This window comes from Lepidochelys kempii, chromosome 5, assembly GCF_965140265.1.
Source record: "Lepidochelys kempii isolate rLepKem1 chromosome 5, rLepKem1.hap2, whole genome shotgun sequence".
Classification (NCBI taxonomy): domain Eukaryota; kingdom Metazoa; phylum Chordata; order Testudines; family Cheloniidae; genus Lepidochelys; species Lepidochelys kempii.
This window is the reverse complement of record NC_133260.1, coordinates 58390393-58408867: the sequence shown is the minus strand read 5'-3', so window position 1 is coordinate 58408867 and position 18475 is coordinate 58390393. Positions and strand designations below refer to the sequence as shown.

The following is an 18475-nucleotide window of genomic DNA, read 5'->3' as shown; positions in this document are numbered from 1 at the left end:
ACTCTGGAACAGATTTTTTTTTTAAGGTTAACGGACTTTATATTACTCAGACCAACACTTATTAAGAAATTAAAATCTCACACAAGGTACAGCTACTGGAACTGTTTTGTATTACCTTGCACCCTGCTGAGTCACTTACATCGATGCTGAATGGGTATAAAGCAAAACTAAATTACAATGATAAAAGGCAATGAAGAATCAGGCCCATCACCTTTTCTGTTTACAGTTTTTACATGTTAGCGTTCTTGGTTCTGGACAAAGTATATCTGTATTCTCATGACTTAATTTAGTATTGTTACCTGAGCAAATGCAATGACTCCATGAGCATTGTCATTAGATGGAATAATTATGTTAACATAACCACTAGCACCAATCTCTGCACCTCCTTTGGGGTTTTTCAGCCACACTGTGAAAAATTCTTCTTCTTCTGGGATTACATCATCAAGGATATTAACTGCCAGCACAACTTCCATGTCTCCAGGATCAAATATCAATTCACCTGAACTGGCATAAAAACACACACACAAAATGATTATAATTAAGAGTAGTTTGTTGCAGCAAAATGGGGAATAATCATGGCTTTTTCATGAAAGAAATACAAGTGTCATAATTTCAGTTTTAAAAAAGGTAAAGACATGGTCCACAAAATTTGTGGTAACATTTAATTATTTTTCACAAGAAATCGTGAGATTTAACTTAAAATTCCTTATTTGAAAGTTTAAAATCATATTCCATCCTGTAACACACTAGACATAAACGCAGTAAGTTTTAAAAAAAAAAATAATTTAAGAATCTTCCTTAGTTAAGGGTTAGATTTGTCAGGGAAACAAATACTAAGACATTTTATTTAAAAAACCCTGTCATGGTTTCTGTCATGACGAACATCCAGCCTTACTTATAATGGATGAAAGAGAATTAAAGAGATGCATAAACTGATATGGGTGCATACAAATTAAAACATCAATGAAGAGACAAAAACTGGAACACTGATCTTAAAAATGAGGGAAATAACTAACTCAGGGGATAGAGAAAACACCAAAAGTTTGTAATACACAAACCATCCATAAATGTTATACAGTATAAATTCATAAATTTATACGTTTGGGTTAAAATTATAAAAAGTAAGAAGTACAATACGAATGTGATACGAAAAGAGGAATATTAAGGTTCAAAATTAAGAAATATAGAAGACTAGACTTTAAAACGTCAAGGGCTTTTTTAAGAGTCTGAATTAATGTTTTTATTGATCAAAGGGTAATTTGACTTGAAAGGGTTTTTTATAGAAAGAAAATAACAATGAATCATAATACAACCTCACCCACCTTGTCTTTCTCAATGAATCCAAGTAATTAAACAGGACCAAAAATTTATGATGAGTGGGATCCTCATTCAACCACAACAAATGTTTTTTTTAAATATATAAACACAAGAGTAAGGAACATAATTGCAAGCACTACATGCCCCCCGACGTTCTGGTTAAACTTGGATTTGTGCTGGAAATGGCCCACCTTGATTATCATGCACATTGTAGGGAGAGTGGTTACTTTGGATGAGCTATTACCAGCAGGAGAGTGAGTTTGTGTGTGTACGGGGGGGGGGGGGTGAGAAAACCTGGATTTGTGCTGGAAATGGCCCACCTTGATTATCATGCACATTGTAGGGAGAGTGGTCGCTCTGGATAAGCTATTACCAGCAGGAGAGTGAGTTTTTGTGTGTGTGTTTTTTTGAAAAAAAGGGGGTGGGGGGGTGAGAAAACCTGTATTTGTGCTGGAAATGGCCCACCTTGATTTTCATACACATTGTGAGGAGAGTGGTCACTTTGGATAAGCTATTACCAGCAGGAGAGTGAGTTGGGGGGGTGGGGGGCGGAGGGTGAGAAAACCTGGATTTCTGCTGGAAATGGCCCAACTTGATGATCACTTTAGATAAGCTATTACCAGCAGGAGAGTGGGGTGGGAGGAGGTATTGTTTCATGGTCTCTGTGTATATAATGTCTTCTGCAGTTTCCACAGTATGCATCCGATGAAGTGAGCTGTAGCTCACGAAAGCTCATGCTCAAATAAATTGCCACAAGTACTCCTTTTCTTTTTGCGAATACAGACTAACACGGCTATTACTCTGAAATCCACTAAGGGACACTCATTGATTTCAATAGATTTTGTAACAGCCCTTATGTTGAAAACTCTTAGTGATATCAATGAGAGTTCTACCCACAGTGTACTTACAGGACCAGAGTCTAATATGCTCCGGAGTCTAAAACAGCAACTAGAAATACCACAAGAAACATTTTTAAAAATGAAGAGAAGCTGCAAGATGAGAGGTATAAAATGAGAAACCTACCTAGGTATAAAATCTGACTCATTGGAGACTTTGGTCAGTTCATAAATCTGGGAGTAAGAATCTCCGGACAGAACAATTAGACTTTTGTTGGAGTTAAGTGATTTCATAGTAACTGAAGTGATATGATTAGCAGGAGGTGCTTCCAGCACGAGAGAGAACTGGTTTACTTCTGAATTCCAGGAATACAGTGCTGATCTATCCTTACCAGCTAGTAGCACATGGACTGCATTTAAAAAAAGAAGAAAAAATAAATAAAAGGAAAAGCTCAGAGACAAATGAAATAGTTTTCTCCGTGCAATCCCAGAGATGCTTGCTCAAAGGAACTCTCTGACCAGTCTTGCTTACAAGGTCAGAGACAAAAGAACATTTGTTCAGTATTTTTTATTCACTTATTTATTTCAGCAGTTAAATTTCAAGTCCTAAATGAATGTCTGCAGAGAAGCACCTGATGTTGATCCACTTACACCAGTTTTACATCAGTGTAACTTCAGCAAGGGAGTTCAGAATACAGTAACTCCTCACTTAAAGTCATCCCGGTTAATGTAGTTTCGTTATTAAGTCACTGTTCTATTAGAGAACATGCTCGTTTAAAGTTGCGCAATGTTATAACGCCCTCCACCCCCGCTCAGCACCTCTTGCCCACCGGTGGGCCCCATGGATCAACACCCGCTCCCTCTCCACAATCAGTTGTTTCATGGTTTTTCACAAAGAGGGTGGTGAAACACTGGAATGCGTTACCTAGGGAGGTGGTAGAATCTCCTTCCTTAGAGGTTTTTAAGGTCAGGCTTGACAAAGCCCTGGCTGGGATGATTTAACTGGGAATTGGTCCTGCTTCGAGCAGGGGGTTGGACTAGATGACCTTCTGGGGTCCCTTCCAACCCTGATATTCTATGATTCTATGGTGTGCAGGGAGGCTGGCAGGGAGCGGGGAGGAGCGAGGACGCAGTGCACTCATGGGAGGGGGCGGAACTGGGTTTAGAGGTGGGGTGGGAGTGGGGTGGAGGCCTTGGGGGAAGGGGTGGAGTGGGGGCAGGACCTGGGGCAGAGTCAGAGATCGAGCACCCCTGGCAGTTTGAAAAGTCGATGCCTGTGGCCCCAGAAGCCTATGACTGTCTCCAGCTCTGCAAGGATCTAGAGACCCAGTGCCTCTGTGCTGTGTGTCCCGAGCATACCATGCAACCTGGTAGATTGGTTCCCCTAAGAGACAACTGGTCTCCCCAGCACCCTGGGAGGTGGGGGGGCATTCAGTGACTAACTGGAGCAGGCATTTGTGTGATCTGCTGCTCAGAGGCCAGCAGAGACATCCCCATTGGGTGCTGGGGAAGGATGCAGTGCAGTGTCCCTTCCTATGTGCTGCCACTTGCTTGCTCTGCCTGGCTCCAGTGTAAAGCCCAATCCCTCAGAGCTTGCATGGGGAGGACTCTGCAGGCCTAGGAGTGGGGCTGTTGCTGGCCCACACCTGCACCAGAGGATATTCACTTACCTGGTCACGCCTTAAATGTCTTTTGTCTGGCAAAAAAAAATTCCCTGGAACCTAACCCCCCGCACACATTTACATTAATTCTTATGGGGAAATTGGATTCGCTTAGCATTATTTCGCTTAATGTCTAATTTTTCAGGAACATAACTACAGTGTTAAATGAGGAGTTACTGTAGGCCCAAATAAGTTATTTCAGTGTGGGAAACCATATTTAAAAAAACTGAAATGTGCTCTGGCCAAGAAAGGGCAGTCCCCGTTATTATTTGTATAGTAGTCACATTTAGTACACTCCCCATCTGCTTCTGCCTGTTTCTTCCAGATCTGCTGTCAACATTACTCCATAAGCCAGAGGTCATCCTTTCTGTCTTTTGGAGGTCATCAGGCACCTTGGAGCTCTGTCAAATCAGGAACCCAGTTAAGCGCACAGTCTCTCTCAAACAAAGGCCTTAACTAAACCTGCTGCATCACCACCAGAGTAATTATGTTTATGTATTTGCAACATTGCCTTACTTCTGGAGTATTTTTGTTATTTTGAGCTGCAAGGTCTCCCATCCTTTCTGTGTGTCATTGTAATTTGTTTGGTGCTGATTCACATCACCAGAAAAATGATGGACTGACATGCAGCTACCACATTTTCTTAGCACTATTTTCAGTAAGGTCCTACCACCAGTGTAAAAGCTGCTATTCGAACAAGGACTGTAGTCACCTAAAACTTACCTAAACCCGAAGGAGGCATGAAGGTGTGGATTTTGTTTATAGCGCTAGAAGAAAGGGACTGAAAATGCCTGAAGGAAGATTGTCCTGTCTCCCAGACAAAAACTTCACTTGAATTACTGGATTCTGCAAAGGGGAAAGAGAATAAACCTCAAGCTTGACTACACAATGAATCTGACCAATGATTAAATACCTGCAATGCTGGTTCACATCAAAATGTCTGGGTTTGCCAGATCTTACCACACAGAGAGCCAGATTACCACATATTCCTCTATGCTTAGGACAGGAGATATCTGTGGTAACTGGGACAATGATTGGCAAATGTTGATCATTTAATGGCTTCTATGTATGCGCACATACACCCACACACCTCAGAATGCTAAGGTTGTTGGGACACAAAATAACAAATGCAAGACAATGCATAGTCAAGTGGGAAGTGTACCATAAGACTTTTCACTAGACACAGAGGGGTGTGTTAGGAAAGCTGGACTGCCTAGTGGATCACATTGGGACGTAACAATTATCTCCACTGCTGTTCCATAAATTCTGCACAGCACATACGTTGCAGAGGATGCTAACAGCAACTACAGTAGTAAGGATTTAATTACCCCAACGTTCCTGGGAAAAGTGTATGCTGGAAATCAACACTTCACGTATTCTGCACATACTTGAAAATGGATGCAACACTTATATCTGCTCAATAAATAACAGAGATTGTCCCTGATAAAATTTTCATGAGAAATTGTGGCCTCTCCTCTCTAAGCTTAAATCCCTGTCTACACTGCTGAGCCAAGTGACTTTCCCATCAGACAGACCAGCATAAACTCATGTTCTTGTATCATGCAACATACCTTTTGCAACTATTAAATAGATATCAGACCCAAAAGTCAAGGCCTCCATGTGAGTTGTTCCATTTACTGGCACTTGATGAAGTTTTTGAAACTCATTATCTGACCATTGGTACAGAAGGGGGTGCAGGCTTGAATTCGACAGAGAAACTGCTAGGTACATAAAACCTCCTCTGGGAAATAGGGCCATATGCAGAGCTCCATAAATTGGGAGTTGATGATGCAATATAAAAAGGTCATTATTCCACTGGAAAACCTATGGGAAATGATAAATAATTTTTTTTCTTTAGATCTAAGTACAGTCAGATTGTGCTAACAGAAATCAGATGTCATGCTGAAGACTTTAGATTATTTTAATTATCCTCTGAAGTCTATGAATCATTTACATCTAATGGCTGCTCAGTGAATTCAGTTGGTTTTCTCCTTCCAGTTCCTAGTAGACAAGTATCTGCATTGTAAAATCACCCCCACCCTTGGTACTCTTGTTGGTCGCCTCAGCCAGAAGGTGAAAAACTGTATGGTCTTGGACACTGAGCTACCACTTCCTCTAAAGATGGTCCCTCCACATGAAGGTTGAGGTACAATGGTAGGGTGGTATAAAGAAGCTGAATGCAGGTTTATCTGTTCTGAAGATAAGAGAACTTCTGTCTCTAAGGCTGCCTATTTCCCCTTAGCACAAGAACTAAATGACATAATTTTCAAAGTAAGGGGATTTCTAATAATGATTTACATCTGGTATATTGTATGAGTTCATACAGACAATACTGGTAAACCCAAATCAGTCTGTAAACTTCGTTTTTATTCAGCTTCTTGTAGAATTCAGGGTAGCAAGTCAATAGTACTTATAAACCATTATGCTGATTGCCACTTAGGAATTTCCAATCAGAGCTAAATGTATACTGCACACATATTAAAAATGAAAAGGGGAGATCATTCCAACCTGTATGGATTTGGAGTCAGTTGTATGACTTGCAATAATTAAATAATCTTTTCTTTCAACAGTGAAGTGTTTTACATCTCTGGTTTCTGGCACTGAGAGAGTCTGTATCTGTAAAGAAGGCACAAGGACAAGAGAACTTTATGAAGTGATTCAAGTTCCTCATATGTGGCTAATTTGCCTAATGGAGGAATGTTATTCAATACAAAACTTTGTTAAAATATCAAAAAAGTTCCATGATTACACAGATCTGACTGTTCACTAATTTCCACATGAAAATGTCATGAAAATATTATGGACAAGCTCTGGCAGAAACAAGTAAAACTCCTTTTAAGTAAATAGTGCTGCACCAGCTGATTTTAAATCAATGTTACCAAAATTTAAATTCATTTGGCTTGTAATAAAAATTAAGATCTTGACACTACAGTATATGACTCTTATTATAAAATGCCGTGTTTTATGTCACTGCAGAGCACAAGTACTGTGCTGGAGCTCAATACTAAACTGGCCTCCCAGGAATGGGTTTTTCTAAAGCATCTAAAATAAGGTAGAAGTCTTACCAGTAGTACCCTGAGTCCAGGTGTGAATGTATACACACGATGGTTGGAAGATTCTTGTTTGGATACTCCATGAGTAATCACTAGAAAGGCAGCACCATTAATGTGAAATGTCACACAGCTCTGAGGATTCCATATACTGAAGTCCTGAGAGGAGAACCATAAAGAAAGTTAATGAGGGAACTGGACTTTACAAATACAATTAGTACCATCCATGCAAAATGGATTAAAATAAAAACATTTACCTCAATGGGAACAAAAACTCCTCTCCACTGATAGATAGAAGAAAAGCTAGCTGGTGAGGTCCGCAATAGAACACCATATAAAGACTCTCCTGATGTAAAGAAACACCAGCTAGATACTGACTCTTCCACAAAACTTTGTAAGACAGACAGCACACTGATACCACCCTCTGCAATATATTAAAAATACGAGTTACTGGAGTATACGTGAGGGATTTCCAATCTTATCTTTGATTTCACAAGCCAACTTCAGACTTAATGCCAGGAGAAATAACACTGCTGACATCACTCAGAACTTGCATTTTATTAGCGTAAATGCATCCAGAGGTTAAAACAACGAGAACACAACAGATTAATGTTTTTGTAATATGTATTCTCAATACACAAGCAAGTCATACAGGGAATTTTTGGTGGACAGAATCAAAATAAAGCAAGCTAATGGAAAAGCCATACAAAAAAAAATACAAAAGAATTTTTCCCCAATCACCACCAAGATGAAACAGAAGTCAGACTTGCAAAGACTTGCATAACTTATAGATCTGTTTAACTGGATATTTTGAATGTGTTGTCAGAATTAAATTACAAGAACAAAAGCTTGGACCCCAATCCTGCCAACTGTTATGTGAGCATCTTTGCTCATATGAGTAGCCCCACTGAAGTTATTTAGGCCACAATCCTGCAAAGATTTACATAAGTGCTTATCTTTAGGCACTGTGACTAGTCATATGGGACTCCAACGGAACTACCCACACTGCCTAAAATTGAGCATGTGCCAAGACTGAGGCTTTATAATATAGCTCTTGCAGACACAGACAGGCATCTTGACTGTGTGGACGGTACTTTTGCATGTTGTGGGTGCTACAAGAATACTCATACTACTACAACCATGCCTTATTTAAGAGAAGTCTAGTGATAATACTGTTCCATATACACTGTCGTGAGGTAGGGAAGACTTCAGAAGTCTCTCAACTCTGATAGAAGTGACAGTCAGTGGACTGGCTCTAGTGAAGCCGTTTTATCTATTGAATCTTAACACAATCAAAGAAATCTTTTAATGCAGGAGTTTATTTTATCAACTCTGAAAAATGGATTTACATTTCAAAACTAGTCTCTCTGTCTCCTTGGCCAGTTTTACTGATGTTAACTTTTAATAAAAGTAACATTCATTGAGAAAAAAACTCACTTATGCCGAATGCAGTATTGGACAGGGTCTCCCACTCCACACTCACAGACATATTGAGCCCATGACTTCGGGATACTTTCAAATAAAGGGTACTGTTAGCTTCTTCAGCTATCAGAGAACTTGTCCTAAATGTGAGAATTGCAAAAATAAAGAAACAGGAATTCCTTTTACAATGTATGAATTGGCATTCTGAAAAACATCATTTACATGGTACAGCTTCAGTAGTAGAATAAACAACAGTGATGGAAAGAAATCACTAGCAGCTGGTTTCCTTACAGGTGGGGCTGCTGGTAGCACCAACATTTCCCATTATAAGACCCTGGTTTCAGCTGCTTATAACTTGGACAAATTTTAATCATTTGGGATAAAGGTTTACATGTCTGTCAGGCTGAGTATTTTGGAAAATTTCAACTAAATTGTTCAGCCATTTCTAGGAACGAGAAAACATATTTTCCCCGTGTTAAAAATTCTGGTGATCTTTTCTTTGACTCAAGCACCTCTACACTCTGTCACAAGGATTTGAAATTTGGTGTACTGGTGGCCTTTGTGTCAGGATATGCCTTTTGCAAGCTCCATAAAAATCAGCCCAAATTTGACCAAATTATAAGCCTTGAAAAACTGTAGTTCTCACATGCTCATCAGAGACTTGGATTGTATCACTTGAATTCTCCAAAGATTCCATTTGCACTGGGCAAGCTCCATCCAGGGAAGAGCAGGACATTTGATGCAACTACAGTTCTGGGCTGTGGTGGGCTTTCTTGGGTCTGGGTACCTGCACTGAGAGCAGGGAGTCTGTCTCTCCTGTATGCTCAGTGACCAGCCCCTGCTGGGCCAGGGCAGCATAGAGGAGGAAGTTGCTGGATTCGAATGCAGAGGGGACAAGAGAAAAGGGGAGCCGATTGGGACAAGGAGCTTGGCAGGAGTGGAAATTGGGACTGAAGGCTGGCTGGCATAGGGTGGGGAGACTGGGACTGGAAGCCAGGGAAGGGAGACTGAGATAAGATGAGTAATTTGAATAATGTTCTTTTAACATAGTAATTTCGTGTGTGTGATTATAAATATGCTGTTAAAGAACAGTTGAAAGGGAAGTTAGTCTTCATGCTGACTCTTTCTTCACATAACACACTCAAAGAACAATTTAGATACATAATAAAGATATGAGTTACATGGCTAAAAACAATAAAGTAGTAGTAGCAAGAGGACAATCTGAATCTAAAAACTCAGTCAGGCCAGCTCTGGGTCCAATTTTTTTTTAAAGGGTCAGTACTATATATTCTGGTGAAGAATAGTTTATTTTCAATCTTCTGTTCTCTGGTACAGAAGCAATGTTATTTAACAGACCCCAAATATTTTAAAAGATTTTCAACTACCTAAAACTGTGGATTGCTTATTTCCTTGTTTTCTTTTAAACAGGTCCACCAAAGAAAGATGCAGAGAATTATCTTGTCTACAGAATATGAATAATTATCCTCTTTATAACTGAATTAGTGTACTGTACCTATTTGTAACTGGATAGATACTAAAAAGCCCCAATGGGGCCTGGTTCTGTAACACCGTGATCATAGTTTCCACTCTTGTGCCAAGTCTGGCTCCTCCCATTGGGCTGAAGAGAGTGACAATAAAATGTTCATCCATTTCTGGTTCTTCATCTAGTATGGCAGAAATGTGCAGAGTCTGAGAGCAAAACAAGTACATGACATCACTAAGACATGCTAGCTTCACCAGCTGCTGACATTCCCGTGCTTTCAGTGCTTAAAGTGTACACCAGGATGGGAGTCAAATACTGAAACTGGACAACACAGAAACCGTGCCAGCAGGGAGAGAGGGGTGGGAATTAAACTAGAGTAGTGAATTCTAACCTTTTTCTTTCGGAGTGCCCCTTTGAAGGCTTAGCAGATGAACCCACCTCTTCCCTTTCTATTTCTTTCTTTAAAGCAAACAAAACCCCTGCCTTCTTTTATACGTATTTTCATTTGTTGTTCTGTTCCCCACATCCCTCTTTCCCGCTGAGCAGACAGCTTTATACCCAGAGAGCATAAAGGTGGCTCTTTGGGGCAGGCGCTGTTTTTTTATTACTGCACCAAGCACAATGGGGTCCTGATCTGTGACTGGGCCTCCTCCTGGGTACTATGGTAATACAAATAAATAATGTTATTGCAACCGAGCTAAGGGCCAGAGGAACAGAGGGCACAAATGGACTGCCTGAACCTACAGCCCTGTTTAGTACGTTTGCTGGTCTGATAGCTAGAGTACAGACCCCAAGAAGCAGAAAGAGAAAGCTGGCAACTAGCTGCTTCACCCAAAGTACTGGGGCATATTTGCACTGTGTGTGTTTACGAACTCAGAGAGTGGGAGGGAAGGAAGGAATCTGAAGTCATGAAACTTTCTCCACTCCTGTTGCTCTTTTCTGCTTCACCTGCCACTGGATTGAGCGGGACCCCTCCCAGGAAGGCCTGCCTCCCAGGCTGACAAACAGTAACACAGAGGAACAGAAGAGTGTTGTAGTACTTTTACCTTCAATTGTGTATACAGCACCATCCTTTCCCAGTATCATATGCAAGCAATAGAGATACAGTTTTGCTGCTTGTGCTTATACAGATAACAGCAATGTATCTACAGCTAACCAGGAGCCTGTGACCTTTCAGATACAGACCTTGCCACAGGTATCCATGTCTTTGCTTGCTCCAGGTAAAATTTCTACAATATTTGGGGTGTAGTTTTATGAGCCTCCAATTTCTGAGTAGGTTGACTTAATGTTTCCACATAATGTCTGGGCTACACTGACTACTAATTCAATTCCAAATGAAATTCAAAGGGCTTGTGGTAAAGCTCTCCATGGTGTTGGACTCATTTAAGATACTGTGTACTTCCCTATGTCCTATCACAGCAGTTTTAATTTATGCATTTTGTCTTTCATTGCATATATTCCAGGCTCTCCATCAGTTAAGCGCCATTAGTCCCTGAAAATGGTCCAAGAGTGGTAACAATTTTATTAAATAAAACCCCACTGGAGCTAGTCAAACTATTTCATTCAAAATGCTGTTTCATCAGAATAGAAATTTCACCAATATCCATTTTTTATTATAGTTTTCAGGCTCTCATTTTAAAAATAAAAGCAATTTTTTTCAGACAATAAAACTTGCAGTTTGGGGGTTTCCAGGTTTTTGACAAAAACCTGAAAACTTTAGAATGATGTTGATGAATGCAACCTTTTTTTATCTTTCGTGGGAAGAAAAAAACATTTCCTGGATAGCTCGAAAATCCACATATCCTGCAAACTTGCTCCCCATGACTGAATCCATGTAGAAAACTTCAGATTCCACAAGACTTTTTCTCTTCCATCAGCCAGGCTTTTGGCTGAACATTGTTTTATTTTCTGTTCTTTTGAGGTTTTGTTTTGGTCAGTTGGATGTCTTAGGCCATGTGAATTTTTATGAAGAATCATTTTGATCTCAGTATGTTTTTAGTATTTATTGTACAGTACCTATTGTGTTTCACTGAGACAATAAAAGGTGAAATCCTCACTTAATTGAGGGGAAAGGCAAAATACCCATTGACTTCAATGGGGCAGGGATTCTACCCTAAATGAATAAAAATCAATAGAAAACTAGTTCAACAATATCATCCATTTTCTAGGTTGACTTTTTTTGAGTGGAGGCAACCCCGCCCCACCCCCAGCCCCTACCGCCCAGAGACTAGGTCCTCTTCCTACCCAGAATTTACATTTTTATTGTTTGAGAAACATTAGTTACTGCCACATTTTCTTGCACTTCCAGTAATGTATTCTGTACAACTGAGAGCAATTAAAGTATTCTTACTATGTAGAATTAAATATTGTATTATATTTTAGCTCTATTATTCATGTAGATTTTATCTAAGGTGCAAATTGCAGAATAGAAACATAGCCATGTGCCAAGTATATACAAGGAAATTGTTTCTCAATTTCTCTGAATGTATCCTATGCATTATATTGCTATTTATTTGAACTGTTACCAAAAGGCATAAATATTCCAAAAGTAATAAAGGGATTAAATGACTATATATAAATGAGCATTAGAATACTTCATTTTCTCTATGTTTTCACATAGCATATTGACATATTCACAATCTTTGATATCTCATTCCTACAATAACAAGAAATAAAACAAAATACAACAGGAAATAAAGTCTAACATAAAACGCAGACATTTCTGTATGCTTCCCAGGTAGCTGAAACAATGCCTACTTCTCTTATATTGTAATAACCACCTGCATATTACCTTGAATCTGACTCCCTCTTCCAGTATGATATATCCTTGTGAAGGGGTCAGATCCACTGATGCAGCTGAAGAATTTATTTCTCTCACAAGATATTGAACAGTCACAGTGCCAAATATCCCCTGGGGAGGTTCTCTAATAATGTTCAGTACAGCAACACTTTCCATCAAGTGGAGAGCTGACTGCTCCCTTAGGAAAAAGTGATCGCTGTTGTTGAATGACAAAACTCCATGACCATCATCACTGGCAAGGATGGTAACTGTGGCTTTTGAAAGAGAAATAGTGGAAATGTATTATTTTTAATTACCACAAAACAACTAGGGTAATAATAAATACATAAATAAAATTAATAATAACAATAATAATAAATAATATGTATATGGCCTTTTTATATATCTATCCAGAAAAGACTATATTCTCCATATATATATCAGTTTAACTTAATTTAATATGATATGTATATATTTAATTTTATCATTGCATATATATGCATGAGGAGAATGTGGCCCTTTTTCCTATAAAAAGTCCATAGTCTCACTGAGATTTCAATTCAACAAAGTAAATAACTGCATGCCTAACTTTACACTATGAATAGACTTCTGCCCACCTTTAAGCAAAAAAACCATCCCATTGTCTTCAATGGGACTGCTCACATGCTTAGGCACATGCTTGAATACCTTGCTGCACCAAGGCTTTACATAAGAGCACGAGAGTTTCTGTATCATCAAAACTTGCAGAGACTATATAGCGAAGTACCTCTTCCATTCATACCACATACCATAAAGAGATTTAGAGAGAATGAAAAAATGGTTACTTACCTTCTCGTAACTGTTGTTCTTCGAGATGTGTTGTTCATGTCCATTCCACATTAATCATAGAATATCAGGGTTGGAAGGGACCTCAGGAGGTCATCTAGTCCAACCCCCTGCTCAAAGCAGGACCAATCCCCAATTGAATCATCCCAGCCAGGGCTTTGTCAAGCCTGACCTTAAAAACTTCTAAGGAAGGAGATTCTACCACCTCCCTAGGTAATGCATTTCAGTGTTTCACCACCCTCCTAGTGAAAAAGTTTTTCCTAATATCCAACCTAAACCTCCCCCACTGCAACTTGAGACCATTACTCCTTGTCCTGTCCTCTTCTACCACTGAGAATAGTCTAGAACCATCCTCTCTGGAACCACCTCTCAGGTAGTTGAAAGCAGCTATCAAATCCCCCCTCATTCTTCTCTTCTGCAGACTAAACAATCCCAGTTCCCTCAGCCTCTCCTCATAACTCATGTGTTCCAGACCCCTAATCATTTTTGTTGCCCTTCGCTGGACTCTCTCCAATTTATCCACATCCTTCTTGTAGTGTGGGGCCCAAAACTGGACACAGTACTCCAGATGAGGCCTCACCAATGTCGAATAGAGGGGAACGATCACGTCCCTCGATCTGCTCGCTATGCCCCTACTTATACATCCCAAAATGCCATTGGCCTTCTTGGCAACAAGGGCACACTGCTGACTCATATCCAGCTTCTCATCCACTGTCACCCCTAGGTCCTTTTCAGCAGAACTGGCCATTCGATCCCTAGTCTGTAGTGGTGCATTGGGTTCTTCCTTCCTAAGTGCAGGACCCTGCACTTATCCTTATTGAACCTCATCAGATTTCTTTTGGCCCAATCCTCCAATTTGTCTAGGTCCCTCTGTATCCTATCCCTGCCCTCCAGCGTATCTACCACTCCTCCTAGTTTAGTATCATCTGCAAATTTGCTGAGAGTGCAATCCACACCATCCTCCAGATAATTTATGAAGATATTGAACAAAACCGGCCCCAGGACCAACCCCTGGGGCACTCCATTTGACACCGGCCGCCAACGAGACATGGAGCCATTGATCACTACCCGTTGAGCCCGACAATCTAGCCAACTTTCTACCCACCTTATAGTGCATTCATCCAGCCCATACTTCTTTAACTTGCTGACAAGAATACTGTGGGAGACCGTGTCAAAAGCTTTGCTCAAGTCATGAAACAATACATCCACTGCTTTCCCCTCATCCACAGAACCAGTAATCTCATCACAGAAGGCGATTAGATTAGTCAGGCATGACCTTCCCTTGGTGAATCCATGCTGACTGTTCCTGATCACTTTCCACTCATGTTAAGTGCTTCAGGATTGATTCTTTGAGGACCTGCTCCATGATTTTTCCGGGGACTGAGGTGAGGCTGACTGGCCTGTAGTTCCCAGGATCCTCCTTCTTCCCTTTTTTAAAGATTGGCACTACATTAGCCTTTTTCCAGTCATCTGGGACTTCCCCCGTTCGCCACGAGTTTTCAAAGATAATGGCCAATGGCTCTGCAATCACAGCCGCCAATTCCTTTAGCACTCTCAGATGCAACTTGTCCGGCCCCATGGACTTGTGCACATCCAGCTTTTCTAAATAGTCCCTAACCAGCTCTTTCTCCACAGAGGGCTGGCCATCTACTCCCTATGTTGTGATGCCCAGAACAGCAGTCTGGGAGCTGACCTTGTTACTGAAGACAGACGCAAAAAAAGCATTGAGTACATTAGCTTTTTCCACATCCTCTGTCACTAGGTTGCCTCCCTCATTCAGTAAGGGGCCCACACTTTCCTTGGCTTTCTTCTTGTTGCCAACATACCTGAAGAAACCCTTCTTGTTACTCTTGACATCTCTTGCTAGCTGCAGCTCCAGGTGCGATTTGGCCCTCCTAATTTCATTCCTACATGCCCGAGCAATATTTTTATACTCTTCCCTGGTCATATGTCCAACCTTCTGCTTCTTGTAAGCTTCTTTTTTATGTTTAAGATCCGCTAGGATTTCACCGTTAAGCCAAGCTGGTCACCTGCCGTATTTACTATTCTTTTGACTCATCGGGATGGTTTGTCCCTGTAACCTCAACAGGGATTCCTTGAAATACAGCCAGCTCTCCTGGACTCCTTTCCCCTTCATGTTAGTCCCCCAGGGGATCCTATCCATCCGTTCCCTGAGGGAGTCGAAGTCTGCTTTCCTGAAGCCCAGGGTCCGTATCCTGCTGCTTACCTTTCTTCCCTGTGTCAGGATCCTGAACTCAACCAACTCATGGTCACTGCCTCCCAGATTCCCATCCACTTTTGCTTCCCCCACTAATTCTTCCCGGTTTGTGAGCAGCAGGTCAAGAAAAGCGCCCCCCCTAGTTGGCTCCTCTAGCACTTTGCACCAGGAAATTGTCCCCTACGCTTTCCAAAAACTTCCTGGATTGTCTATGCACCGCTGTATTGCTCTCCCAGCAGATATCAGGATAATTAAAGTCACCCATGAGAACCAGGGCGTGCGATCTAGTAGCTTCGGCAAGTTGCCGGAAGAAAGCCTCATCCACCTCATCCCCCTGGTCTGGTGTTCTATAGCAGACTCCCACCACTACATCACTCTTGTTGCTCACACTTCTAAACTTAATCCAGAGACACTCAGGTTTTTCTGCAGTTTTGTACCGGAGCTCTGAGCAGTCATACTGCTCCCTTATATACAGTGCTACTCCCCCACCTTTTCTGCCCTGCCTGTCCTTCCTGAACAGTTTATAACCATCCATGACAGTACTCCAGTCATGTGAGTTATCCCACCAAGTCTCTGTTATTCCAATCACGTCACAATTCCTTGACATCACCAGGACCTCCAGTTCTCCCTGCTTGTTTCCAAGGCTTTGTGCATTCGTATATAAGCACTTGAGATAACCTGCTGATTGCCCCTCATTCTCAGTATGAGGCAGGAGCTCTCCCCTCATAGATGTTCCTGCCTGTGCTTCCTCCTGGTATCCCGCTTTCCCTCTTACCTTACACCATTAGGTGTGTGTGCATCGTGTGCATGAGCGTCGGAAACTTTTTCCCTTAGCGGCTCCTGTCGGGCCGGCAGGACCCCCTGACTGGCGCCACTGCGCCGTGTATATATACCCCTGCTGCCCTACCCCCTCCAGTTCCTTCTTGCCAGCGACTCTGACAGAGGGGTAGGAGGCTGGGTGGTGGAATGGACGTGAACAACACATCTCGAAGAAAAACAGTTACAAGAAGGTAAGTAACCGTTTTTCTTCTTCGAGTGCTTGTTCACATCCATTCCACATTAGGTGAATCACAAGGTTACCTCTGGAGGAGGGTAAGAGTCATGGAACAACTCTGGAGGACCACTCTGCCAATGGCTGCGTCCTCTCTGGCCTGCTGATTGACCGCGTAGTGGGTTGTGAAGGTGTGTACCAAGGACCAGGTGGCTGCTCTGCAGATCTCCTGGATCAGGACCTGTGCCAGGAAAGCCGTGGAAGCCACTTGCGCCCTGGTCGAGTGGGCCGTGACCACCAGGGCCAGAACACCTGCGAGCTTATAGCACGCCCGGATGCAGCTTGTTGTCCAAGACGAGATCTGCTGCGTCGACACCGGGCGGCCTTTCATCCTCTCGGCTATGGCCACGAACAGCTGCGCAGATTTATGAAAGGGTTTGGTGTGCTCCAAAAAGAACGCCGGTGCTCAACAGACATCCAGGGTGTGTAGATTGCGGTGACTCGGGTCAGTATTGGGTTTTGGAAAAAACACCGGCAGACAAATGTCCTGGCCCAAATGGAATTGCGGTCACGTTAGGGAGGAACTTGGGGTGAGGTCGGAGCTGCACCTTATCCTTTTGAAACACTGTATACAGTGGCTCAGAATTGAGAGCCCTCAGCTCGGACACCCTTCTGGCCGAGGTAATGGCCCCCAGAAATGCCACCTTCCAGGAAAGGTGGAGGAGGGAGCAGGTAGCGAGGGACTCAAACAGGGGTCCCATGAGTTTAGAGAGGACCAAGTTAAGGTTCCAAGAAGGGACTGGGGGGGCATGAGTATGGAAACATCCTCTCCAATTGTTTAAGGAACCATCCCACCATTGGGTAGGAAAACATTGAGCCCCCCGAAAACCCCAGATGGAAGGCAGAGATGGCTGCCAGGTTCACACTAAGTGAGGACGGGGCCAGCTCCTGCTACATGAGGTGCAGCGGGTACTCGAGAATGGCTTGTACCGGGGCCTGGCACGGCTGCACCTGTCGGGGCTCACACCAACAGGAGAACTTTTTCCACTTGGCCATATAGGTAGCCCTGGTAGAGGGTTTCCTACTGCCAAGCAGAATCTGCTGCACAGGAAGGGAGCACTGGCTCTCCAAGGCATTTAGCCACAAAGCTTCTACGCTGTCAGGTGTAGTCATTGCAGGTCAGGGTGGAGAAGCCGCCCACCATCCTGCGTGATGAGGGCCCGGTGAGGGGCAGGACTACCAGGGCCTCCACCGACAGCTCTAGAAGCGTTGTGTACCAGTGCTGGCGGGGCCAGGCTGGGCCGATGAGGACACTACCACCCTGTCCCTGCATACCTTGAGCAGGACCTTGTGTACCAAGGGCAGTGGGGGAAACACATACATCAAGCCCTTCCCCACGGGATCGCAAACGCGTGTGCGACTGAGCCCGGGCTGTGGCCCTGGAACGAGCAGAATCGCGGGCACCGGGCATTGACCCTGGTGGCAAACAGGTCTACCCAGGGAAACCCCCACCTGTGGTAGAGCAAAAGCACGATGTCCACTCTGAGCGTCCACTCATGCATGCCGTACGACCTGCTGAGGTAGTCCACCAGCTCGTTTCGCACCCCTGGGAGATATGACGCCTCGAGGAGAATGGCATGGGCTATACAACCAGAGGAGGAGAGCCTCGTGACAGAGCAGCGAGGAACAGGCCCCGCCCTGCTTGTTTATATAAAACATGACAGTAGTCTTGTCTGTCAGAACTGTCACACTGCGACCACTCAGAGTGGCATGAAAGGTCTGGCAGGCTAGACGAACCACCCTGAGCTCCTTCACATTGATATGGAGCAACCGCTCTGCTCCGGACCACAAGCCCTGAGTCCTGAGGTCCCCCAGGTGAGCCCCTGCATCCAT

The 18475-nt window shown here is 42.7% G+C and overlaps 1 protein-coding gene across 4 annotated transcripts in view; it reads right to left on the bottom strand.

Annotated features, from left to right (window-relative positions):
• Positions 1-18475, bottom strand: part of ADGRV1 (adhesion G protein-coupled receptor V1) — a 412710-nt gene that overhangs the window by 279831 nt on the left and 114404 nt on the right. For all 4 annotated transcript variants that reach the window (XM_073344461.1, XM_073344462.1, XM_073344463.1 and 1 more), the window contains 10 exons: positions 12561-12823; positions 9800-9975; positions 8302-8426; positions 7122-7288; positions 6880-7023; positions 6323-6430; positions 5386-5638; positions 4538-4660; positions 2341-2563; positions 300-504 (listed from right to left, as the gene is read on the bottom strand). In XM_073344461.1, the coding sequence (XP_073200562.1) occupies positions 300-504; positions 2341-2563; positions 4538-4660; positions 5386-5638; positions 6323-6430; positions 6880-7023; positions 7122-7288; positions 8302-8426; positions 9800-9975; positions 12561-12823 (1787 nt within the window). The remainder of the gene's footprint in view (positions 1-299; positions 505-2340; positions 2564-4537; positions 4661-5385; positions 5639-6322; positions 6431-6879; positions 7024-7121; positions 7289-8301; positions 8427-9799; positions 9976-12560; positions 12824-18475) is intronic.